At 44.2% G+C, this 26,894-nt stretch overlaps 1 protein-coding gene across 1 annotated transcript in view; it reads right to left on the bottom strand.

Moving 5' to 3' along the window:
- Positions 1-26,894, bottom strand: part of SMARCA5 (SNF2 related chromatin remodeling ATPase 5) — a 682,605-nt gene that overhangs the window by 204,720 nt on the left and 450,991 nt on the right. Inside the window, exon 18 of the mRNA XM_069631209.1 lies at positions 7,405-7,518. Coding sequence (XP_069487310.1) covers positions 7,405-7,518 — 114 coding nt within the window. The remainder of the gene's footprint in view (positions 1-7,404; positions 7,519-26,894) is intronic.

The raw sequence follows: 26,894 nt of genomic DNA, 5'->3' as shown, positions 1-26,894 counted from the left end.
TAATAGGACCACCGCCAAGAGACCAAGGAGAAGCTGGTACCACCAGGCCATGGTCATCTCTCTGCTGAGGAAGTGAGTGGTGGCCCTCCTGGTGGCCGAGATCTCGTCCTCCGATGAAAAAAACCTTTGCGGAGCAAGTGTCCCAGATGTGGCCCAAGTATGTCAGTCTGCGTGGGCTGCAGCTGCGACTTGATATTGAGCGGAAAGCCCAGATCGTGCAGTGTGTTCATAAGGGCATGCAAAGAGTGGTGAATCGCTTGCAGAGGTGTAACCCTGACGAGCCAGTCATCGAGGTATGGGTAGATGTGGAGGTCCTGAGCACTGAGGAGGGCAGCCACAGTATTCATGAGTATGGCAAAGACCCTGGGAGCCGAGTTGAGGCCAAAAGGAAGGACCTTGTATTGGAAATGGTAGCCCATGATCCTGAGCTGTAGGAAGGAACAATGGGGCTGCCAAATCGGAACGTGTAGGTACGCGTCCTTCAGATCCAGAGAGCTAATCCAGTCTCCCTTGCACAAGGTCTTCGCTATAAAAGCTGGCGTAACCATCTTGAATTTTTGTAGATGTGAGGAGAGGTTGAGGGTGGAAAGGTCCAGCACAACTCAGGCCCACCTGGTTCTTTTTCTGAATGGCGAAAATCCTGCAGTAAAAGCCCAAGCCTCGCTGGGACTTCCTCCACAGCCGGGCTCTCTACGAGCAACCAGATCTCAGCCAGAAGAGTGGCTGTCCCAACTTGAGGGAGGGGAGGAGAAGCTGGGATAGGTAGGCGGTACCCTGTGGATACAACGGAGAGGATCCAGGGGTCTGCGAATTTCTGGTGCCAGAAATGTGCATGGAGAGCAAGCCTGCAACCCCCCCCCCCACCTGGAGACATGTAGTCCCAGACAGGTGTGTCGTGCCTTCTTTCCCTCAGAGGCTGTTGCGGAGGAGGGGGAAAAATAAATAAAATGTACTATACCCCCCCCCTTGTTGCCTGTGCCGATTTGGCATCAGCAAGCAGTCTGGCTACTTGGACTTCCGTTCCTGGATGACGCAGAATCCTCCGTACGTACGCCCCTTGTCGGAGCGCTGCTGTGACTGGGTGTACGATTTGGGCATGGTGTGTCAAGATGGATCAAGACTTGGCAGGTTCTGAGCCATTTCTTTTTGTGCAGCTCCTAATCTGTGGTGGAGTGGAAGAGGCCCGCTCTCCCCACCACTCCTCAAACAGCAAGACTAATATGTGTTCCTGGCCGTCCAGGTTGAATTTTGTTGCACAAAGCCAGGTTGTCCTCATGTCAGTGGCGCTACAGATGGCATGGCCAGAGGTGTCAATATGGGCCACGGTGGCCTCCATGAGATCCTGCACCACGACCTTGGTCTCAGCCAGTCCCACCTTGAAACGCGATTGGCTCTGCGTAGGGAGTTCTGGGAGGAAGGCCGCAATTTTCCGCCATAACCTCTGGTTAGCGGCAGTCAGCATGGCATCTGCGTTGGCCTGACGAAGATGCAAGGATGCCTTGGAATAAAGCTTCTTCCCGTAAGCCTCCAAGATCTTCTCCTTGCTTAGCAGCATTGCAGAGGGGGTGGCCGAGGACGACTGAGGCTACGAGTATAGTCATGCTGCAGCAATCACAGAGGAGTGTGGCTGAGGATGGGCTGATAGCCCCCCCAAGCCCCTCCACCCCCACATCTATTATATATGTAACATTAAACATTGTGAACAATATATAATAGACTGTCACCAATATGGTAATGTTAATTGTGTAATGACAATACACAAAAAACGGTCACTAGATTATACTAACCCACTATTGTGCAGACAATACATGCACTTTTATATGTACTTGTGTTGTGACACGGCACAAAAGAATTTCTTCAAAAAAAAAATCTCATCTTGTTAAAAATAAATCTCTTTTCAGAGCTATTAATCATATAGCTCCCTTACAAGGTCCTGTTCACTCCCTATCACGCATTTGGCAGGAAAGCCTTTTGAATCTACTACTCCTACAATTTTGTGATCTACCCTCAAGAATCGGCCCCCCCCCAAAGGTTTTGCCCATATATATTTTTGCCCTCCTTATTTTTCCTTCTACCTCAGTGTGAATCTTTGCACACTCACAGAATCTTACTCTTTATGGGTGTCATTTTTAACACTCTCCATAGTGTCTTTTAAAAGTTATCCTCCGACAACTTTTTGGCAATAAGTGCCTATTTTTGCTGGGTTGTCCTAGGGGCTCCCCTTTTAACTTTCTCTGACTAACCTTTTGAGAACTACAGTTCCCAAGGGAAGAAAGGATCTTTGTATCCCTTTTACATTGTATTAAGTGAGACCAGCATCCCCTTTCATTTTAAATGTACCTTTTCTGCTACCAAGACAATCTTACCTTTAATGGCAGGTTGCAGTGAAAACGTATTAATTCAGTGCACCTTTACTACAGGCTATTTGCACAGCCCCGGTAAAGGCGCCCATGGGTGCTCATTTCACCAAAATGGCCCCAGTCTTGTTTTTCGCCATTTTAGTGTTCCTTGTCCTTTCTTGTTCCTTCCCCTGAAAAGCAGGTAGGGAAATTCCCTTGTGTGATTTATATCTTTGGGAGCCCTGAGGACTCCCCGCCCAGGCTCCAGTGTGTCTGAAGGCAGGCAGAGAGGGAGGAGCCCAAAAGTCTGCAGCCCTTAGTCTTCCAGCCTGAGTGCGAGATTCCAGTTCAAACTGGGAGGCTGGCTGTCCGAAAAGGATTGCCATCCCTCCCCCACGTTTGAATGTTGCAAGGCTGTTTGATTGGCTGGGTTCCTATATACAAGTATGAACCTGGAAACTGAAGAGGTAGGCAACCACTGGAACCAAAACCGAAGAGGAAGATGAAGAATTTGCAGCTGAAGCGATTTCCAGCGACCGGAGAGCCTGCTGTAGCCCTTGCTTCCAATCGACGCAGGGACTCTGAAAACGACCCGGAGCCTGGTGAGACCCACTAGACTCACCACCTGAATTATTAGCCACCCCACGCTACGCTGAGAACTTGCAGGGCTGCAATACCCCAAAACCCTGGGACCTCGAGCCATTGTGCAGTGCATGGTCTTCTGAATCTCGCTGAAATTTTGTGGGCATCATTCTGGCTCTCCAGAGGCACGATTCCAGTCTGAAAAGTCAGCTCACCAGAGTGCTGGACCTTGGAAACAATGGAATTCCGACCAACGATATTCTGTCTTCTTCTGTGCCCCTTGAAAAATGGCGTCAAATCCATAGAGCTGCATCCAGTCGTGTGGAAAACCTTGCCTAGAGCCTTCCCCTTGATCCTTGCTGCAAAAGTCCTTTGTGTCCTGTCTTCTAGATAAAGGAAGATAACAACCAGGTTTTTGGCTGCAGATCCTGAAGTCCACGTGCTGCAAAATCTTTTGTGCTTTGGTACTGTGCTGGCTTGGGTATTTACTTTAAGTCTCTTGTGATTCCGGTGTAGTTTTGGGCTGTTTTCTGTGATTGGGAGTACTCTCGTCCAGTGCATGCAGGCCCATGCTGGAATCCTCCAAGGGTGTCTTCTCTGAAGCCCCTGGACCCTCAACTACCTCCTTGTTCTAACAGTCTTCCTTAGGAACTCTGACATTTGCTACTTAACCTATCCTGACCTGCCTGTTTGACACTAGTGAACCTCCCCCCAATGAACACTCATGCTCCGAGAATAAGGGAAAGACTCCCAAGGATTGAGCCTTTTCCCTAGAAAAAAAGAATTGTTTAAAAGTTACTTGCAAAAGAAGTTTAATGGTACCTAACTCAGAGTGATTGTTACAAACGTTTCTACTTACCTTGGAAATGTTCTGCCATTCTGAAAAGTATATGTAAGGTTATTACTTACCTTAGAAAGGCTTCAACCATACTGAAAAGCATATGCAACATCCTTCTTTGCTTAGAAACTGTTTTGGCATTCTAACAGGTTATAGTACTCACCTGTGATTTGGTTGTTCCTCTTCCCCAAGGAAATGCTGTTGGGTTCACTTTACTATTCCTGTTAGGATAAATGTTTGAGTGTCCCCAACTGGGTCTTGTTAGCCTGTTCCCTGGTCGGTTATAGACAACACAAAAACAGTCTTAGGTTATACCCGCCTTTAAGTTGCTTATAGATCCTGTAAAAAGTATCGGTTTTACTTACCTTGAGTTATTGCTTCCCCTAATCTGTGAACTGGAAAGCAACCGTCATTTAATATTACACCCCATGGTCCAACTCCCCCTAGAATAACGTATCCTTAATCATAGTTATAGGTTTATACTGTTCCTAGATTCTGTGTTTCACTAGATCAGAAAAGTAGATTGTCCAGTTGGTTTACTAAGTAATTCCTTGCTGAGCGTCACAGTACAACTGCTAGGGTCTACTACCCTTATGTGACTGAAAGTAATTTAAAAAGTAACTATTGGTTTGACGTCCCTAGAACTGTTCGGTGTTCCAAATTGGGTTCTATGCTTTGGTCTGTGTACCTTCCGGCATAGTGTTGTGTTTTTCTATAATGTGTTTATATGATCTGTGATGGTACTTATCCCCCCCCACCCCAAGATTTATCTGGGCCTACTAGTATTTAAACAAACAACTTGTTCAATACATAGTGTTTCAGTGTTTTGGACCGTTTGTATTACCATTTCTTTGTACTGATTCTACAGCCCTCTCTCCCTCCTATGATAAGCCTAGCTGCTCGGTCTACGCTACCATGAACTCAGGTGGTACAGCCTTATACTAAGAGTGGAGTCTTGTACTGTCTCAGTTCAATGGTTTTACTAGGCCCATACTAGTTGGACTTCAGAAAATCTGTCCTAACAAAGCCTTGCATGGGTTGGGTTTTGCTGCCTTAGAAAGCGTTCCGTGAAAGTTTCCTTTAATGAATGGTCCAAATGAACACAACCAATTAGCAATGGCAATATGAACTCTAAGCAGTAAAATTGACAGCCTCTTCAAGAAATGTGGGTGAAAAAACCAAGGCATTGCCAAGGTTGTGAACTGTACCACATAAAACCAGGCGAGTCAACATATTTGTGGTTCATTAAAGCAAGGACAATCTTAAGATTTTCCAGAAAACCAGAATGTTCTTTAAAGCTTAGGAAAAATAAAATTCATTAAATAGTCCCTTTAAAGTGGCTTGAGTAGTTCCATCACCTCAAACATTAACTTTCAATTTAAACAGAGGGCTTAATAATTCTTAATTGTACAGAATTGAAACTTCAACAGTCAAGGATTGCGCAATTACTCTAGCACCCACCATCACCAACTTTGTTAATGCCTCATTTAACACTAATAACATCCCAACAAACAAAGCAGCTTGGGTTACCCACCCCTTCTTAAAAAAACACCCTAGATCCCACAGTCCCTTTCTTTCATAGATAAAAATTGCATATACCAAAGTCCAAGCCCACCTCGAAAACAACCAACTGCTAGAGGAAAGAATCAGGCTTCCGTCCCGGACACAGCACTGAGACAGCAGTGCTGTATCTAAAAAAACAGATGGACGCAGTCAAGGATTCAGTGAAACTATGCATTTTATTACTACTTGACCTGTCCACGGCATTAGATTTAGTAGACATCAATAAACCTTTCCTCACCATAGCCAACAACTTCCGCTTCTCCAAGGAAGCCACTGCCTGGGTCAAATCTTTACTCTCAGACAGCACATCTAGAGAAGCCATAGGCGACATAGCAACAGACCCCATCACGGTCCCATTGGGAGTTCAAGGATCTTGTCTCTCCCCAACACTCTACAATGCGTACACTAAATTACGCTTTGCAGCGCTAAAAGCAATGGGAGTAATTTATACCAATTTCGCAGACACAAATACTTCTCCCAATATCAGGTAATCTTGAACGGGACACTATCTGCGGAAATAAAATCTGCTCCATCCAGAAATGGATGGCAGAAAACAGCCTGTGTTTTCTCGAAAAAAAAAAACAATATCCTCATAGTAGAATCACCCGCTCAACTAGTCAAACTACACACACAATACAAAGCTATAGTTCTTGATGGCAACCCCGCCCCCACCATCATCATCATCACCATCACCATCACCATCTCCAACCAAGAAAAAACACTAGGGGTATATTTGGACTCCAGTCTCACCATGTGTAAACATAATGCTTGAATACCACCACACCCAGTTACCTTACTAAGATTCAACAGAAAATCATCAAATGGCCCACCAGAACAGCTAATAACTGCCTTACCGTGCCAAGATTTAAGCTGTCCAAGGTAGGGGGTGGCAGCTTCCCAGTCAAAGCAGCACAACTCTGGAACTCCCTACCTCTGAGTCGACCAAACAAACTTCAGACAGCATCTATTAATTGGCTCAAAGTTAATGATCAGTAATGCATTTGTTTCCACGTCACCTGTACTGTAAAATAGATCCATTATTGCCTTGGTTAATTTATGTTCCTGTTGCACTCTCAGTCTCACCTAGCATGGGATTTTCTCAACTTCTGCACTTGTTTTCTGACCTGTATTCCTGCTATATACCACTGTGTAACGTAAGCTTAAAGTCTTCTTGTACCTCCTGCGTCCTGATACCCGTGGGTCTGGCGCGCATTATAAATAAACAAATTTGCCTCATCCACAGCCTATACTGCTGAACTCATTGCATTGAGTTGACCCTTCCTTATGCAACAATACTATCGCCCTCGCTAGAGCCCTCATTTTAGCTAAGATTGACTTTGCAACATACTCCTATTAGGAACCTCAAAAAAAAAATGCAACTACTCTACAATAAAGCATTAAGAGCAGCACTTGGTATAAAAAAGGGACCCCATATCAAAAAAGAGGATCATTGGCTACATATTCAAGCGAAGATGCTACACAAAACTCTTACCCTTACACACAAATATATTTCAGGTATCGCCCCCCAGTTACCTAATCAGGAGCATAAGCCTCATAACCAGAGTTCCTAGATCCAATGCAAACATGCACCTGGTCATCCTACGCTTCAATAATGCAAGAACAGGCAGTTTTCCCGTAGCAGCCCCCAGAATCTGGCACTCACTCCGAGCAAATATTACTAAAGAACCATCTCAACAAATTTAAGAAACTCCTCAAAACTTGGCTATTTAATAAATACTAATCTCTTACTATGTATGTAAGCATCATATGTAATATCATTGAATGCACTACTATACACCTTACCTTACTGTGCAACTACCAAGACGGTATGCCTATGGACAACTAGAGCTAGTTCCACTGCGACGATAAGCTTCCAAGTAACAAAGTGCATTATTTTAGTAACAAGACCCCGCCATTGTAAAATATACTAAGTAACCAAGTTTACTTGCCTATGGGTTTGGGCGTGCAACAAATGCAATAAATAAAACAAAAATAAACAAATATCCACCCTGATCTTGCTCCACCAGAACATGCATGTTTTAATCTTCCCAAAAACGAGGCCAACTGTACATTAGTGCTTACCTTGTATCCAATAGTTTTCCTGTAGTATAGAATCTCCTTCTCCAAGAGCTCAAAGAGGCGTGGTGGGAAAAACTGAAAATCTTGAACATTCGGCTGTTTGGGAGGTCGGGGAGCCTAAACCAGTAAAAAAGATTTAATTTTACCAATGGCCCCATTCACAAATGCAGTAATATGGATATTGCAATTCAACTGGACACTTAAATGATTAAGTACTCAAAATCCCAAAAGGATTGTCTTCTGAACAGTTGGGAAAAGCCAAAATATCAAACCACTGAGATTAGGACTTTCGCCCCCCTTAAATAAATGTTTCTCTCCCCATTCTTGGTGTGTGTCTGGTAGAGTTATTTTTGTTGACAGGAGGAGGTTATGGTACACCCATAGTGCTACTGGAGTGTCCAGGGGGTGATCAACAATCGGTCGCCCTCTTTGATTTCAATGCTTTTGTTTGATAGGGTGCCTCACTTGAGTGCAGTAGTGTATAGGCGGGATTTTATGAAGGTCATGTTGGGAAGCAGGGAAAAAAGGGTTGTGCATTATAACAAAGTACAAATGTAGATTCCTGAATTACATGTTAGGTTTTACAAAATCCAGCACAATTTGTTCGCTCAAGTGCACTGTTGGATAGGAGGTCCCCTGGGAGACCCCATGGCGTGCTTATCTAGATGCAATGAGGGTTGCTGGGGTCTCAGGTTTGAGTCTTCTTACAAACCTAAGGTAGTTTTGTCTAGCTTATGGGTTTCTGGGGATATTGTGCTTGCTCAGATGGATTTCTACAATCTAGCCTGGTGGACACATTTTAGGAGGCCACCCTAGTTAATTAGGGTAGCAGAGGCGAGCCGTCAAGGCCACTCATGAGTGTGTGTGTGTGGTCAGGATCCCACAATGAGCCCACACAGTAAAGCACACAATAATTCAATTTAGACAGGGAAGTACACAAAGGACATGCATTACTCACCCCAATAGCATTTCTGATGATTGTATCTGCTTAGATTCATATGCTGTGCATATAGTCGCCATCTAGTGGGAATCACAGATTATTGAAGCTTTCTCTTGAAGATCAAAAGGGTTCTTCGACATGGGCGTAACTAACATCATCCCTAACGTGAAGTGTAGTGTACCCAAAATGACTCACGCGTCGAGGTCCCTCTGGTTGTGGTTTTTCTGCTGTGAGGGCACCTTATAATCAGCAGAAGAGATGGTGTAAGACGTCTATGTTCCTTCTACTCCACGAGGGCAGGCGCATGTGAATCTAAGCAGGTACAATTATCAGAAATGTTATTACGGTGAGTAATGCATGTCTTCTGATGCTTGCGAATCTGCTTAGAATCACATGCTGTGCATAGACTAGCCAGCAGTACCCAGAGATGGTGGTGGGATGTGTGAAGGACCAGTAGTAAAGAGGTCTTCGCACCGCATGTCCCACCTGAGAATCAGACCTAGAGTGTGTATCTAGGCAGTAGTGTTATGTAAAAGTGTGCACATAACTCAAGGTTGCTATGGAATCAAGAGGAACATTTGTAATGAATGCTATGGTAGCCCCTGTGCCCAGAGTATGCTGTAGGTGTGAAGGGTAGATTTCTCTTAGCAAGAGAAACAGTGATGCAATTTGCAATCCACTTGGAGAGCGGATTTAGAGACAGCATCCCATTTTCTACTAGCTGCCACTGAAACAAAGAACTGGTTTGTCCTCCTTAGTGGGTTTGTTTTTTCCAGATAGTAGATAACTGCTCACCTTACATCCAGTGAGCGGAGGCTTCCTTCCACCACGTTCGTGGGGTTCTGGAAAAAAGTGGATAGTTTGATGGACTGGTTTACATGGAACAGATACATTTAGGCACAAAGCGAGGTTGTGTGCGCGCAAAACCACCTTGTCTTTGTGAATCGTGACAAATGGGTCCTGAACTGAAAGGGCCTGCAATTCATCAACTCTCCTTATAGAAGTGATCGCCACGAGGACTATGGTCTTGTCAGCGAGTGCTTTAAGGCTAGCCTTGTGCATTGGTTCAAAGGGAAGCCCCATTAATCTGTCAATAACATTCAGACTCCACCCTGGGGGATGAAGTCTTTACCCCTTCCATAAAGGCTTTAGTTATAGGAATTTTCCACCATGAAACTTTGCTTTGGGACGTGGTGTACGCTGAATGTGTGGCTAAGTGGACCTTTAGAGACTTTAAAACCAGTCCAGAATCTAGCAGGCGGGTTAGGTACAGGACGATATCCTTAGATTAGCATTCAATAGGATTGATGCCGCCCTTGCCATTGCACCAGAGGACTAAGCGCTTCCATTTGCTAGAATGGCAATGCCCGGTGTTCGGTTTCTGTGCTTTTCCGAGTATGTCCATGCATCTTTGATGGAACTAGTGGTGCCTGAACTCTATAACCTCAGCAGCCAGGCTGCTAAATTGAGTGAAGGCATGGCTGTAGCGTTTCACCCTGGTCTTGAGACAGCATGTTGTACAGGCATGAAAGCTTCTTTGGAGGCGAGACTGACATTGCCATGAGATGGGAGAACCAAGGTTGGCGGGCCCACATAGGGGCTACCAGAATCATCCTGACTGGTTCATGGTGCATCTTGTGCACTATTCTGTTGAGCACAGGAATCTTGGGGGGGAGGGGTGAGGGGAGTGGAGAATTCCTGGATAATGTTATCCAAAGACCGTTCCCCTCGGAGGGGTTCGAGGGTACCTGGAGGTGTAATCTGGGCATGGGGCGCTCTCCAGAGCGGTGAACAAGTCGATCTCTGGGAAACCCTACTCTGCGAAGACAAGGAGGCAAATGTCCTCTTGTAGCCGCCACTCATGCTCTATGGGTATCAGGAAATCTCTGCTGAGTATGTCTGCCAGAAGATGGAGTTCCCCTGGAACATGTTGTGAAAGGAGGCACAAGTGCGAGAGCCCACTTTCATATGTTCTGGGACAGTTTGGACAGCCCTAAAGAGAGTGCCTCCCAGTTTAAGTAATACATGGCCGTAGTACTGTGTGAGGACTAGACCCGTTTTCCCCTGGAGGTGTGCCTGGAAGGCCTTCAGGGCCTTGAACACTGCTAGCAGTTCCAACAAGTTGATGTGACTGGAAGCTACTGCTGGGGACCACACGCTCTGCACTGTCTGTTAGAGGTGAGCCCCCAGATAAGTGTGGGGAGAGTGGCTTCCACTAATAATTTGGAATAATAATTTGGAATTTATATAGCGCTACGAACCCTCAGGTATCTGAGCGCTGCTTATTATTACCCACGGTGTGTGGTGCTGCGGGGGTGGTGAAGTTTTTTCCCCTGCAAAAGGGTTTTCCTTGTTCACCACTGCAGAGAATGAAGGAGGGCTGCCAAAACAACCACTCTATCACCCCACTGGCCGCTGGCCTGACACCATTGGCTGGAGAACCACTCTTGCATGGGGCACATGCACAGACAAGCGTGAGGAACTAGGTAGACGCTGGAAGCCATCATCCCTAGCAGCTGCATGGCCTTGCGTACAGTTACCCAGTGACTGGCTACATAGTGAGGGATCAGGAACAGCATGTTTTGGACCCCCTCATTGGAGGGAAAGACGAGGCAGTCTTTGGTCTGAATTAGATCCCCCAGAAACTGTTTGACTTGATTCTTGTTGATATAGAAGCCCAGGTCGAAGAGAAGGTTTACTGGTTATTTGCTTGACATGTTCCATACAAATCCCCTGTTATGAGCCAGTCGTTGAGGTAAGGATAGACTGGGATGTACAGCCTGCGCAGGTCAGCAGCTACTAAACACCGCCCCCCTCCCCAGAGTACCTTTGTGAATACCCGTGGTGCTGAGGCAATGATGAAGGGGAGCACCTTGAACTGATGGTGGGTATTCTATCATGAACCTTAAGTACTTTCTTTTTTTCTTTATTTATAGTTACAAAGTAACTTTTACAAAAACAAATTCATTTTACACTCCATCAAGAACAAACATTAAGAAAAGAATTAAAATGTACCAGATAAATTGCACATTTAGAGTGTTAGGGTCACGTAATTGTGGTACATGCAGAAAAAATTAAAACTATTTTAATTCTATCTGAACTTGCCTAAGCAGTACAGATTAGGGTAGAACAAACTGGAACTCTAAGGTATCAAAAACGTCCCCTGCCAGAGATGTTACTAAAGTACATTTAATTAATTAAGAAAAACCCCTTATTTACAACATTGCACATATTCCAATAGGTACTAGATGATCAAATAACACATTCACATTGGCTCAGGCCACTGATTATTCCTAAATACCATAGTGAACACAAAGGAGTTGTACGAACTCACTCTCGACTAGTGTAAAAATATACATGTTTTCAGAAACCACAACATACTTTCAAAAATCTTACTACTGTGATCTGTAAGTTTATTCTTTTGCCGTCAAGCATATCCCGCCACAAAAGATCTAGATCGACAGTCAGTGTTGGGTACAAACTTGCTAAAATAACTGATGCGTTCCTTCCTAAGACCATCACATGTGGTCAGTAGGTGCATCAGTGTTTCACAGTACTCCATTTGATTGCAAAATCTGCAGAGAGAAAACCCCCTTATACCACAATTTCTGATGTCTAATATTTCGCCCGTGCCCAAGACATTGAATCTAGTAAAATCCTGCCTCCATTCCCCATTTGGAAATTTGATTAAATATGGAGCAGGATCCCCCATCTTTTTTATGGACATCTATAATTTGGTGGTATAATTTGGTCTTCAGAACCTCAACACAGTGAGGTTCCAGTCCGTGTATAGCAGTAATGTTTTTACTTTGTGGATTTTTGATTAACAAATCTCTCTACACCCCCAATTGATCAAGTACATTATTGGATTCTTCCATCAAGTCCTTCTGATATTTTGATGTAGGATAACCCGTCTTAATGCCCTTCCCCATAATATCGTACAATGTTGATGCATCGCTGATTAACAGTTTCCGATAGAGACTTAGTCTACGCCATTCAATGACACTCCGTAATGAGTGCAGACCCAACTCAAAGAATTGCCATTGTGGGGACACATTTGGGCAGGCATTTTACCATTGATCTGACTATCTTACCTTCGTAAGTTTGCACCTCACCCCTACACCACAAGGGGGCTAGCTCAAGTCCATAGCAGAACTGAGCCACAACTCTGCTTTTGTATAGTCGGATACATGGCGCTAAAGAAAACTTGACATACTTTAGGTCTATTTTGCGTAATTGGGCAATCATGGTTCCCACCTTCGCGTCCAGAAGTGTTCTGAAATTAACTTTTTTTTTGTCTCCAAAAACCGGAGTTCCGAGATACCTGAAAGCTGTACTTGTTGGGAGTTTTTCGTGGTTTAAGAACCAGGTAAATTTTTTTGGTTGTTTCTTTCTATATAAGCAAACTAGAACCGTCTTTGAGTAGTTTATTCTGAGGGCATTAGCAAAGATGTAATTATTAAAGGCTGATAAGACGCTGAAGACCAATGGGCGTCAGATCATACAGGGTCACGTCATCTGCATAAGCAGTCCAGACCAACTTGAGCCTTCAATCTTCAGAGAATAAATATTCAAATTTTTAAAGCTATTACCCATGTCGGAGAAATACAAGTTAAATAGGGTAGGAGCATAAATACAACCCTGCCCAAAACCATGGTTGACTATAATTTCATGGGATAGGTTCCCCTTAACATTAAGACGAACCTTCAATCTGGAGTCTTCATGCTCTCGAAAGTAGAGCATGGGGCATACCCAGGAGACCCAATTTTGCCCACAGAATCAACCTATCCACGAGATCAAATGCTGCAGTTAGGTCAATCGATGCAACATAGATCGGTGATTTCCTGGAGTCCAAGCTGTATTTTGCAGATTATTCATTGCAAGCCCTCCAGCGTCGGTACCCACATTTTCCTAAAGCCAAACTGAGAAGGTGACAGAAAGTTGAACTTGTTACTCCAGGTCCGAATGTGCTCCAAAACTGTGCGGGCGAAGATTTTGGGCTTAACTTCCAAAAGGGCGATGGGACGATAACTTGCCGGGGAGGCCCCATCGCCTTTCTTATAGATAGGGACAACATACGACAATCTCCAACTAGGTGGAATGACTTTCGTGTGAAGAATGTCTTAAGAAGAAAAGCATGTTTGCCCATAGGATTGAGTTACGCTTCAAGACGCCGTTACAGAGCCGGTTCGGTCCTGGAGCCCTAGAGGAGGAACATTTAATTGTACCTTCAACATCCTTAATCCCAAAAGATATGTTTCAGGGAGTATTTATGATGCAGGGCTGGGGGCTCCACAGTACTTGATGGTATATATAAAGTATTAAAATGTCCCTCCCATTTGTCAGAATTTACACATACTGTTTGTGCTTTGATCTGCCCTAACCCACCCTTATTTATCAAGGTCCAAAATCGTCATGTATTTACATCTGCAAGGTGTACCAACATGTCTACAGCGTCTCCCTGGTATAATTTGTCACGAAGGCATCTGGCTTTCCTCTTCCATTTATTTTTTAGCCAATTAAATTCCAACTGATCTATTAGATTTGCAACTTTATGGCGGGTTAAAAAGCCACATATTTCACGATTACGCTCCGTCTTGAGACTTTTCATCTCGTCTGAGAAGGCATGTTTATGGGGTTTCCTTATTTGGGCAGTTTTGTTGTTTTTTCCTCCTAATTTTGCTGAGACCACAGACTCAACATATCCCGAAAAGGAATCATGGGAATACAACATTTTTTGTGGGTAAATACAGTGCTATTGTAATCGTCCTGAAAGAGGCAGTTGACTTTGCCAATGTTAGATTTGTGCCAAATAATTCTATTTTGTTGTACATTAACGCATACCGGTAGGTTATACATGCAAGTCTCAACCACATTTACTGATATTACCAAAGACATACTCAAGATTTTTTGATCACTTTCTGGAGTTTTGATCAAATTGAACCCATGGATGAGAGAGAAGGTTTTAGTACAAGCAAAGATGTAACCTATAGTGGAACTCCACTTTCCATTAAACCAGGTGGTGGGTCTGCCGTCTCATCCATTAGATTGTTGACACATTGCATCCCACAACCCCCAATAAAATGAGCCCACTGCATCCCCTGAGAAAACTTTTTGATCGGCCCCTGAACACACTCCTCATCCCACCACCCAGCCCTTCATGCATCTCATCTTCAATACAGATTTCGGATTTAAAGTCTCCACACATTACTAAATAGAGGTCACTATCCAGGTCCAGTCATTGCTGAATAATTAAATCAATTGAGTCAATATAAGACTTTTGGTCATGGTCAGGTTGCCAATATATATTAATTAGGAGATGACTCGGGGTACAGTTCCAGCCCACCTTGATCAGAGTAGCAATACAGCCATTATTTATACAAAAGTTCTTAACAGTATTAAAGTTGATGTTTTTAATGGCGATAAGCACCCCCCTGCAGGTCTCCCCATAACTTGTTTTGTTGCAGGTTCCTGGAAAATCGTAAAACCATCTTAAGATATTACATTGATTGCCCGTTTCATGAATACAGAAAAAGGAGTACTGTAGGAGCTCGCAACACGTTTTGGTCGAGTACAGCAGAGGACGAGACCCCCTAGAGTTACATGACAAAAATTTGTACTTAGCAGTACTCTAAGGGGCATTTTCCAAACCATGGATCTTCACTAAGGATTCCTTCAAGGATTCAGCCAGTAGTTCAAGTTCAGCTACTTCATTTAATACTTTCTCTGATGGGTTTTGGGGCTACCTGATAGATGATTGTTACCCTGTGGCCCCAGGGGGTCTCCTATTCTTTCCCCTCCTTGATGTAATCCAACCCCGACTGAAGTCTTCAATATCGTAGCCAAATCTTTGCAGAGCCACCCCTTCGGCTAACAAGTTCATGTGTGGTTCTAGAATAGAAGACAATCCACACAGTCATATCTAGTGGGGTGGATGTAATCGATAAGCTTAATATCTCCGGAAGAAATTAGTGAGAGACGGGGGATCTCTGAACAGTGAGGATCCTTCCTCGATTTAATGACGGGGGACCTCCCATAGTTAGTAAAAAGTTCAACATAACACTATAGTCTGTATTTCGGTTCCCTCCACTCTCTTCCATCTTCCGGCCAAGCATTCTGGGGCATTGTGTTCTGTTCTTCCCATTTGGATTGTGTCCCCACTTCCCAGTCCCCACCCTCTCGAGTTTCTGACTGGGCCTCATGCCCTTGGTAGGAGGCTGTTACTTTTTCATGAACCTTCTCTTGAGTCCAAAGATCAAACTTTTCCCTTATCCGTTCAAATTCCTTAACTGATAGGGACAGAAGACCCCCCCCCCCCCTAGAGCTATCCTTATTTACCTTAACATTGTGGCCGCTCATATTTGTTGAGTCGCCCCCATGTTTCGTGGTGTTATGCTGATGGTTTGTCCCAGGAACCAAAACTGGACTTTTAGTTCCAGGCTGGGGTATATCATGAATTTCCACCCTCAAATTCTGGGTGTCCCTCTTTTGAGGTACCTCCCCAACCATCTGGTTTATGGCGTCTCTCCGCTGTTCTGCCTCCAAGATTGCTACCTATTTGCGCCATAAGTAGAGGAATTGGTGTACCATGCTTAGGGGGATTTTGGAGGAGTTTGAGTAATGCTTCCTGCACCAATTTGTTTATATCCTCACTGGGCACTATGATGGGTTCTTTGGGATTTAGGTCCATACTCTTATTCTCCGCCGCCATACCTGTCCCCTCCTCCTGGGCAGAGGTAAGGATAGTAACAAGCTCCTTATGGGCAATCTGGTCAGAATCTTTTTCATTATCTTTTTCCTCCATGTCATTGGGAATCTTTTCCTTTATTTTGGTATTAAAGAACTGTTGGATACTCCTTCCCTCTTTACTTGTGTCAGATCTGGTCAGATTCTGTCTTTTATTCTCAGGCTTTTTCTTTGGTTCAGTTTTCTTATTCTTATGAGTAGGAGTCAGTGTCTTCCCCTTATGTTTCATAACATCAGATAACATATTTGGGGCTTCATCATATGCATTCCCTTGGGGATTCACTTCAATTTCTGAGTTTGTGGGGAGAATTCCCTCCTCCCGTCAGCCTAGAGCTGCCCTTAACTCTAGGGCTAGCCTGCTTTCTTCATTTAATTGTGTGAAGTCTAAGGTATCTTCTTTGCCAGATAAGGTACTGAAAACTTTGAAATTTGTGTTTGAATTCTTTATCTTGGTGGCAGGTTGATCGTTTTCTTTTTAGTTTGCTATAATTTAGCCCCCCCAAAAGACTTTGTTGCTCTTCGTTTGAGGGCCCTAGCTCTTTTTCTCTACGGGAGACGATAGACAAAAGGGCGTTCATCTTCCTGGTTTAGTTCTGTATTCGAAGAGGAGTCTGTTCGCTGATTCAAAACTGCCTCCTCCTCAATTACTTTCCGTAATATAGACGGACTATCAGGTTTGTTTGTAATACTTAGGTCGTAAGTATTTCTTTCCTTATTGTCCAATGGGTCTTTTCTGAGGTGATTAGTATAAGTCTCCCAAGTTCCTTCGGACTTACTCTGCGGGTCCATTTTGCTTGCAAAGGATCCCAAGAGCAGTTCTATAGTTGCTCCCGGCTTACAAATCTCCCGCGCCTTGATATTCACAGTTTCTATGCTCATCCACTGTTTGAGAACCTATGTGGTGTCTCAATTCAGGGTCCTTTGAGGGACGCAAAAGAGTATAGAGATTCTGGGCGTGTACAAAACTCCCCAACCTGCTGAGTTTCTGAACACTCCACCACCATGTATCTTAATTCTTGTAATTCCCCATGCGTTCTTTCATGTCCCTTGTCCAGGAGATTTAGGATCCTGGTAAGGACAGGAAAAGATTCTAGAGTAGATACATTCTCCTCCCTGGTAAATCCATTTCCCTCATGAATGGAGGGCCGTTCCTCAAACTTATTTTGGATAGGGGCCAAGAGTGGGGCTAGAGCATTTAGCACTATCCTGCTTGGGCCCCCCGCCCCCCTATTCCCGCTGCTAAACATTCCCCTCACCTCCCCCATGAGGAACGCGTCCTGGCTCACTATTGGCATAGGCATAGACTCCTCCAATTTTCCAATCAGGGGTTTGTGTAGGTGTACATTGTCGAGATCGCCACCCCTGGCCCTAGCCGGAGTTGAGGGACCAGTAGACAGTCTAACACTTCGATCTAACTCCGCAGACACCACTGGGGCCAGGATAGACATATCTAATTGAGGAGTGGAAGGCAAAGTGTCCTCCAAATTTAGTATTGAGGGCCTAATTGGTATGTCCGGGACACTTAAAAAGCTTTTTTGTTTGGGTTCCTCCGGACACTCAAGTCCAGTTTGTCTAGCGACCAATATAGGTGCTCAAGCTAGGTTTGGAAGCGGCGGGAAGTCAATACCGCTCAGGTCCCACTTCCCCCTCCCCCAGTTGTTCCTTTAAGTTGTCTGTATTCATTCTCCCCGGGGACAAGTTGACAACATGGGAGTTTATTGTTCAAATATATAAAGGTTCCGCTAGCAATTGGTGTTTTTCTATTGGTGGGCTTAAGTTTTAAGCTCCCACACAGCGTAGGTATTGTCCCACTGCGTAGGGTTCCTACCATACTCCGAAAGGAGGGAGGAAAGCAGAAAGAAACTATGAGCAATAAAATACCACTTGTCTGTTTTTTTTTAATCATCCCTACATATACATGTATGGGGAGCTCACCATAAATTAGCCCTCCTGAAGATCACGGCCATCTGCTGAAAATGAGGACACAAAGAAGACAATATACAATGTCAAGAATTTACAACAAACTTATAAGTGTTTCCCACCAAAGGAGCGTAATACTTGCAGTATAGCCAATTCTCTCCAAATCACACAGCTCTAACACGCTGCGTACTACACATACAGGCAGTTTCACTAAGTTACCAGGATTTTCTCCCTGGTCCCTACTCCCTTAAGAGGCGAGGACACGATAGCAAGTAGTTCGCAGGAGAAGGCGTTCAACAAGGAGAGAAACCGGGATTTCCAGAGAATCTGTAAAACCAACAAATACCTGGTTTCAAAAGCACTCCACGGTGCCACGCATTCACAGGGTCTAAGGTCCCGAGTTTAGCTCAGACAAGCAGTGCAGTTCAAATCAGCAGCACAAAGATGAGAAGCATATAACACTGCCCGTCCCCTGACTCAAGTGCAATTTCAGCCACACCGGAGCACAATTCCGATTCTAGAATCCAGTGAATCCCGCGTGCAGCGCTTCTCACTCACCGTGCACTAAGCACGTCAGCTCTTCCCAGATGCCAATAAAGACAGACTTCCGCACGCGGATTACTCTCTGTGCCCGCTACACCTTGTGGGAGAAGACGTTAATCTGCACTGCTGCGCTGCGAGCAGCGGACAGCAGACAGCCCACTTCCTCGGAGCGCGCAATCTGTTCTTATTGAATTAGCATAGAAAGGGGCGTGGCCTAATAAAAAATACAAAAAGTGCATATTATACATTTATAATTGCTGGAGAAGCCAGTAAATTACATTGCGCATGAAATAAAGTCCAATGTGGATTTGTGCTATAAGTATATACCGATCCAGTGTCCAAAAAAAGCACAAAGCAGAATGGAATTGCAGTCCTTCCCACAGCAGACAGCCCACTTCTAGCCCACTTCCTGGGAGCGTGCGCGCAGGAGTGCGCAATCTGTTCTTAGTGAATTAGCATAGAAAGGGACGTGGCCCTGGGTGTTGTGTGTCAATATAAAGAACACGTATGTTGGAGGTAAATTTCCTATTGAAATGTTGGTAATGGTGATGAAAGTGAATCAAGGTCCAATCCTTAGCAAATAACTTGGCAATTCGCACTTTAAGTCACTAGATAGAGAACAAAAATCAGTGGAATCGTGTGGTCAAGCTGAATATGCTGTACTGCAATCTCAAAGAAGTGAATCGTCCCAGGACCTGTCTTGCCCACTGTAAATGATTCATCAAGATAATCCGGACCAATTGTCAACAATCGATTCTTCCTCTAGGTCAGCAGGAATTATTAAGTGGCATGTAAGGTTAAAGCCACCCTTCAAAGGTTTAGAATACCTGTGTGCTCAAATCAAGCCGCGATATGTCCCGTGTGATTTCAAAGTATGCATCCTCCATGTCCAATGCGGGCATGTAATCTCCTGCTGCAGCTGCGGGATGACCTCCAGACCTCCTGAATTGAGGTTTGCCATACTTGTTCGCTGGGCGCAGGACTAACAGCGCATGGTGAGATCCTTTTTTGGGTGCACTGAATACATACCCTCATTCACCTGGTGAAACCAGCGAGTCACTGAGGTGTAGGCCGGGGAGCCTCTAGGAGTAGAGTTCCTGCCTCTACCCATGCCTCTACACGGACCTCTGTTGATATTGGTTGTTAATAGAGCCTTGGCCGGAGGACCACAGGGTACTCCCTAAGCCATATTGGCCATAATGTTCATGGGGAAAGTGGGACAAAGGTGATCCATGAAAGTATCAGCAGGAGTTGAAGCCTCCACGCTGGTGGAAGGGCTTAGCCATGATCTGGTTGAGTGACTGATGTTTCATGCTCTTCCCTTGCAGTCTTCCAGGGCGTCATCAACAGCTTTCCCGAATAGGTTTGAGTTCTTAACTGGTTTATTGATAAGTAGGCCCGAGTTTCAGGTTTAAAGCCAGAGGTCTTCAACCAGGCGCGTCTCTTAAATCCCATGGGCTAGCGTGCGTCCAGTAGGGTGAAGGGGGATCTAGACAAATGTCAGGGTAAAGGGTATGGGTTAATAGCCAAGAGTCCTGACCCACTAACTGATCCTGATCCCAATCTGGTTCTTGGTCAGCTGTGTCATGTGCAAAGGGATTATCCTCATACGTCTCCTCCTGTGATGGGTCCTCTGGGACATCCAAGATATCCTCTTAGTGTTCCTGTTCGGAGACGGGGAATTTTTCCAATTTATAAGGGATGGGACAGGAGTCTTCTTCCCTGGGTCTCTTGGGAGTAATGGATCAGTCAGAAAAGTGAATAAATTGGGCCATTTTTTTAAATTGACTTATTGGTTTATCCAAACCTTTAAAATACAATACATAAAAGAACTACCGCTTCTCATGCTAATCATCCATTCGTCAATTTTCTCAGTCTCGCAGAAACCCTGCATGTTATGAAGTTACACTGCACTTTGACAACCAGTAGTTTTTCCTATCTCTTTCAAGAGATGTGTCATTGGAAATATTAACTTCATATCGACACCATCAAACATTTTCTGCCAACAGTCGTCTGCACTTGGAGACGACTGCTTCAAGAGTAATGGTCCCAAATGTATTGTTCTGACTGGCCGTAGTTCGTGGCAAAACAAGTGTTTTTCGATTTCCATTGCATAAGGGATCCAGGTTTGAATTGTTGGAAGTCGCTCTTTTGTTTAAAAAGCGTTCAAGCAGAAAAGCATAAAATCTCCTTGAATTTTTATCAGGAAAGCGCTCCACATGGCGTAGTCTGTTGAAGCCCATTGCTTCACCAGGGCATATTTCATGAGTTTACTTGACCTTCTCAACTCTCCAGTCTGTTCCCAGTCTGCCAGAGTTTTTTTTTTTTGCCAGATTTGGATTTTCATGTAGAGTTTCTAACATATAATAATCTTCAAGCAATCCTTCACAACGTCTAATCCATAATGACAAGATGTCTTTCTTGATGCCCGAAGCAGCACTGTGCCAGATTTCAAATTGTGGGATTTTCTCTGCAACCCTGGTTTTTCGAAAGAGTGACAGTAGGTTCCCGCAAATCCTAGCATGCATTGAAATCAAAGATAGTTCAAACCGTATACATGCTGTCGACATGCCCTTTGGCAATTCCAACACTTTAGTCCAAACAATATTTGCGCATGGACCATAACTCATACGGGCACCCGAAGGCATTTTCTGCTCCATAAGTAAGAACAGGTATTACTTTGTTGAAAGAAATTAAGAACCCGTTTCAAAGAAAACTTTCCAAATTTCTTGTTCAAAACAAACGCTTGGCATGCAAGTTGCCTACATTTACTCTTGGTATCTGTAATCCATGGGCCATCATAAATGCTTGCACTTATTTGCATGCCAAGATATCTGGCGCTGGTTGATATTTTCAAGATCTCCTGGCCCAGTGACCATGTAAACTTCTTGCCTGTGGTGTACCTCACTGTTAAGATTCAGTAACAAGATCTCACATTTTTTATATTAATGTGCAGATGATTCATTTTCACATACAATTCTACTGCATCTAGTTTTCTCTTTAGGCCCATTGGAGTAACACCCAACAGCATCAAATTGTCTGCAAACAAAAGCCAACTAAGATGTGACCTGTGGATTCTTGGAGGGATGGCATGCACGCCATCTAAAGCTGCTCCAATGTCAGAGTAAGAGGCTGAATATCACAGTGGTCAATAGAGAGCCTTGTTTTACCCCCCCCCTAAGTTTTGATCTCTGCCGAGAGTGCCAGTTTGATCTAAACGGATCCTGAAGGTTGTGTCCGTATGCAACGCTCCGATTGCTGCCAACAAAATAGCTGGACAACCCCAGCTCTTCAATTTGTACCAAGGTCTGTTTCGGTCAATGCTGTCGAATGCGTAAGAAAAGTCAATGAACGCAAGATAAACCTTCGTGTTAGTTCTCAAACTCCATTTTAAACAGATTTAGCAGTAGGAGATTTAACGCACATCCAACATTCTTTACAAATCCCACTTGTTTCTTGTCCACGTGATTGGTTTTAGTCGCCCAATCGACAAGCTTAAGTTGCAGCAGAGATGCAGACCTTTCCCAAGACGTCCAATAGAGCTACTGGGCAGTAATCTTTTGGGCTGGCTCCATTTCCTTTTTAAAATTTGGAACGATTACTGCTCTCTTCCAAGATTTAGGCATACAGCATTGACAATTGATCCTTTCGAACAATAGACCGATCTTGGCCCAGATTTCAGGATTTCGTTTTATTGTATAGTTTGTCAGTCCATCAGGACCAGGGGCTCTGGATCCTTTTGCTTTGTTAATCACACTCACGATGTCATCTCTTGAGAAGGTTAAATCCCAGCGCATTAATTCAGCTAAAGGCACTGTACAAGAGGATTCACACTTACTGTACAGCTCAGTGAAATGTAAAGTCCACTCGGCCTCAGTCACTGAGCTACTTTGTAGTGCCATCTGCGGTGCTTGTGTTGATTAGCTGCCAAAATTCACCAGAGTTTTTATTCCTTAGGCTGTCGAGCATTTATTCAGCATCTTTTTGTAGGTTTGAATGTTTGTGCACTTGCAACCAGTTTTTATATTTTGCTTCGCAACCCTATTTTGGATTGTACAAGCTTGTACATTTAAACATGATGCGTTACGGCTTTCACAGTGCATCAATCTCTTAATATTTCAAGATCAAAGCTAGGTCTATGGACAAAGTTTGGATGTCTTGAGCAGCTTTCTTTTATCTTAAACTGAGAAGAGATGACAATACTCAACAGTAGAGCTCTCCATGCAAAACTGGTTTGAGATCTGAGACACTTATTGTTCGTTCAAGCTTAGTTTAACTCTATTCGATGCCACCAACTTTGTGGTTCCATACAGTGGATGCCGATGCTCCGAGGACCGTCAGTTCCATTAGTAGCATGTCAAGATCACTGTTGGCCATTTGAACCACCTTCATGTTTTTCACTCCAGTATGGACATCGTCAGAGACATACAATTAATCGATTTTTTGATCCAATTTCCATGTCGCCGCAGCTGGTATGTCACCCAGAGTGTTTCCGTTTAGCATACACAACTTTCTTAAATCCATCTCTGACCACCATTCTTTAGCCAACTTGGTCGCTGGCCCTAGAGTGTTAAAGCAGTCAATGTTTAGATCTCCGCACACAATTAAGCTAAAACACTTAGCCTCTTCGTGTATTGCATCTAAAATTGTGGTTACTTGATCTATGAAAATTCTTTCGCCAGCTCCATTATGGTGCCAATACAGGTTGACAATCAGTTGATCTATTAAGGTGCTGGAAACGCTAGACTTTCCTATAGTGGTCACTTGAATGAACAGAGTGGTTTTTAGTTTCAATGATCTGAAAACCGGATTCTCTGTTGATTAAGGTTACTAGACCGGCCATCGGACAACCTTTTTCTTTCTTTATAGCCGGGTTAAATGAAATTTCATAACCATCAACAATCGGCAGTTCACACAAACAGGTCTCCTGGAGATACACCATCGCTAAGCCAGCCAATTGGAGTTAAAACAAATGCAAAGCCCCTTGTGTTCCAAGATCCAACATTGAACTCATAAGCCGCCTTGACAGTCTGGCATTCCTTTCCAGGTTTTGCATTTAGGGATTTAGCCAGCCATTGCCATTCGTTTAATGCCTCAGATTGTTTCAAATCTTTAGATTCCATTCTATCCGATTGATTTGTGGGTTTGGTTCCTTCTATTGTTATTCTAATTTGATCTTTGGAGCTATCCTTAGGATTTGATTTCTCAGTGCCAGGATTGACCAGGCTCTTACAGGAGTCATTTGTTTCACGCAATCTAAGATTGTTCATTGGTTGCCCATTCAGATTGTGTGAAGACATGTAATCAGTCTGGATGAAGGCTTTTAGATCTGTATTGCAGTTCCTGTTCCTCTTTCGTTGTATGAAGGGCTGTCATACGCGATTGACCAGGGTTTAGCATTACCTTTGGCAAATGTGAAATGTAATCCAATTGTACAGATCAAAGCCCGGCACTTGCTTCCAAGATAGTATCTGCGATAATGGTCGACAATATGTAACAGGACTTTGTCGTTCCTTTCTTCATCAGGATACCAAACTATCATCATCATCATCATCATCATCGCAGGCTTGGGACGCAGTGTAGTAATTTCATCACGTTATTACGATTCAAGATGAGATTGTCACTATTGTGCACACGTTCTAGCATAAGCTTATGAATAGGACGCTGGTTGTTAGTACTTTTGGAGCCGTGCTTGTTTTTTGTAGTGTGAGTTTTTGTGTCATTCTTCATTATTTTTTAAAAGGGCAGTTGACTGTTCAACCATCGCTCCTACAACCCTGTCCTGGTAGGTTTTGTTTTTAACACCTTGAGTGTGTGGGCTAGGACCTGCAAGACTGAAGTTAATACCAGGATCCTTTTCTTCCTGCATTTGCATTCTGCTTATTAGCATCTCTTTTTTCATTTAGAGTAAAGAATATCAGGCTCAGAGAACCCATTTCTTTCAAAGGAGAAATGCATGCTGGTGGTGCAATGGTAGGCAGTCCTCCATGGTTAAGGGGGGCCAAGGCACTCATGTTTTCTCCCCGAACTTTGCTCCGTCTCACCCAGCTCTGAGGAATTTTGCTCCGATGCTGGGCCATTTTCATGAAGTTGCTTGACAAGCTGCAATTCTTCGACCAAAACTTCATACGTTGACATATTTGATACGTCGGCCGGAATGTCATCAATACAGACGGGCTCGCTCACCAGAGCATTCTTTGGTTCCAAGACAATTCTTTGACCTTTCAAGGCATTCGCTGTTATTTGCCATTACACATGCAAACTTTATGTTGTGCAAGAATTTTCTAGCACCATTGGCCCGTTTCGTCATTTTTCCCCCAATTTGGTTTTTGGGTTTCTTTAGGGCAATCTGAGGTGGAGACTTAGCTTTCGAGCCCTTCGCAGGCGCATACACAGGTCTGTTGAATATTGGAAAAACTCGTAGCATTACACGTTGAGCCTTCGTGATTGTTTACGTCTATAATCTCTCCGAGGCCAGAATTATGAGCACCAGAAGACGACGGAACTTGGACATTAAGTTGGGCCAAGTTGTCCAAACTTCAAGTCTGTTGAAAAGCTTTGTTGAATGAAATTTCAGCAATGTCGCTCGATTAATTACATGACAGGCCAGGGTCAGTTAAGTCATCCAAGAGGGCTTTCAGATTACTTTTTACTGGTTCCATTTTATTTCCGGGAGTAGTTTGATTGCCCACTCTGATCTCCGTGGTGCTTAGGTCTCAAGACATTCCTAATAATATTTTCGTGTGTCATTTAAACTGACCACTGCTAGCCGTGTCTCACCAGTTGATGTTTTTACTTGATTGTCTTGAGTAAATGCTACACCCTTGTGCGGTTCGAGAGTGGTTACCGTTCTTGGGTCTGTTTTTTTGTTTTTAACTAAAGCCAGAGCCTCGTTAGCCACTTCAGCAAATAGCTTCGTTTCTAGATTGTCATTTCGTTTATGCTCGGTTAAAATCTTGATGAATCAAGCCTTTTGATACACTGTTTTGATCACCTTTACTCAAGTTGTAGAAGCTTCGAGTTAATTAATGCAACTAGGGTCGCCAGGTCCTTCGTGTTGTCATTAATGTTTTCATACAATTTGGTGAACGCCGCAAGCGAGATAGACATCGAAGAAATCAATAAGGATTGCAACTCGCTCAGTTATGTTTCCACTAACATCCGCTTCTAGGTTAGTGTTATTTACTTTAGTTTTTGCTTGGTCCTTCAATTTGAGATCCTTGGCCCTCCTAACTTTAGGAAACAGACGTTCCATAAATGAGGAGTCGGAGGTTGTGCTTCCTGAGGACTCCGATTCACCACTTGTCACCAGAACGATCTTCCTTACTGACCGTGCTCCCCCACCCTGCCCGAACATACTGGCACATGGGTTTTCGAGAGATGTGGTATGAGCAAGTGATGTCAGGAGATGACTGCTCTCAATCTGCCTCCATTTGCAATTCACACTCGCCCAGATGTCTGTTGCTGAGTTGTCCAGTTGTCGGTTGTTCTTTTTGAGTTTGAAAGTTTCACCAGTTCCTGTTTCGTAAGGGGTACTTAACTGATGCTTTAAATTGCGTGCTTTATTCAACTGTGTCAGGTCACGCAGTAGTTTATTCACCACTTCTAAGGAGTTGCACCTGTCCACCCTCAGGGGATCCGCTCTTAGCTGGTCAGTGGAGAGGTTACCAGCCAGCTCACCACCAGTGGGCCAAGTGTTGCCTACGAGATTGCCATTGGGGCCTTTCTCAGACTGACACAAAAACAGTACAGCTCCTCACGGCAACAAGTCTGTACAGCGCTCCCCACTCCTCAATGGGCTCTGCTTGACTCCACTAATGTATAAACTAACTTGTTTTGCCAGTACGCTGGAAGACCATCTCTGAGATGTGCTGGGACAAACAGCCAAACAGATGCGCCTCGCCCTTTCGTCTCAGGGCTTACGCCGCAAGGGTGTTGTGGGCGCAGTTTTATGGATAGCTGATCTGGACGCTTCCGGCAGCACACTCGTGTGGGTTTAAAAGGAACAGCTCACGTCCATTCCAAGTGCTGTATTGAGTCGCCAGTGCCAAATGAAAACGCAGCAGCAGGTAGAAAGTAGTAAACCAAATGTAAATTCCTTGAAATAGCATACGCCAGCCAAACAGATGCACCTCGCCCTTTCGTCATTTTGTCCATATATTGTTTAAATCACTCCCTAGTCCATAGGGGTGATGCAGAAGGGTCTGGCGGTGGAAAAGGTTGCCTAGAAGGGGGATATTTTCCTAATAAGGCCTTCGAGAGAGGATGGGGCTTCAGAATACTCCTCTCGACGAGAGGGGGTGCCCTTGTGCTCTGTAGCTGCCGAGATGATAGCGGCCATTTC

The sequence above is a fragment of the Ambystoma mexicanum genome, chromosome 6q (assembly GCF_040938575.1).
Source record: "Ambystoma mexicanum isolate Mex_15411 chromosome 6q, UKY_AmexF1_1, whole genome shotgun sequence".
Classification (NCBI taxonomy): domain Eukaryota; kingdom Metazoa; phylum Chordata; class Amphibia; order Caudata; family Ambystomatidae; genus Ambystoma; species Ambystoma mexicanum.
This window is presented reverse-complemented; position numbering and strand designations above follow the sequence as displayed.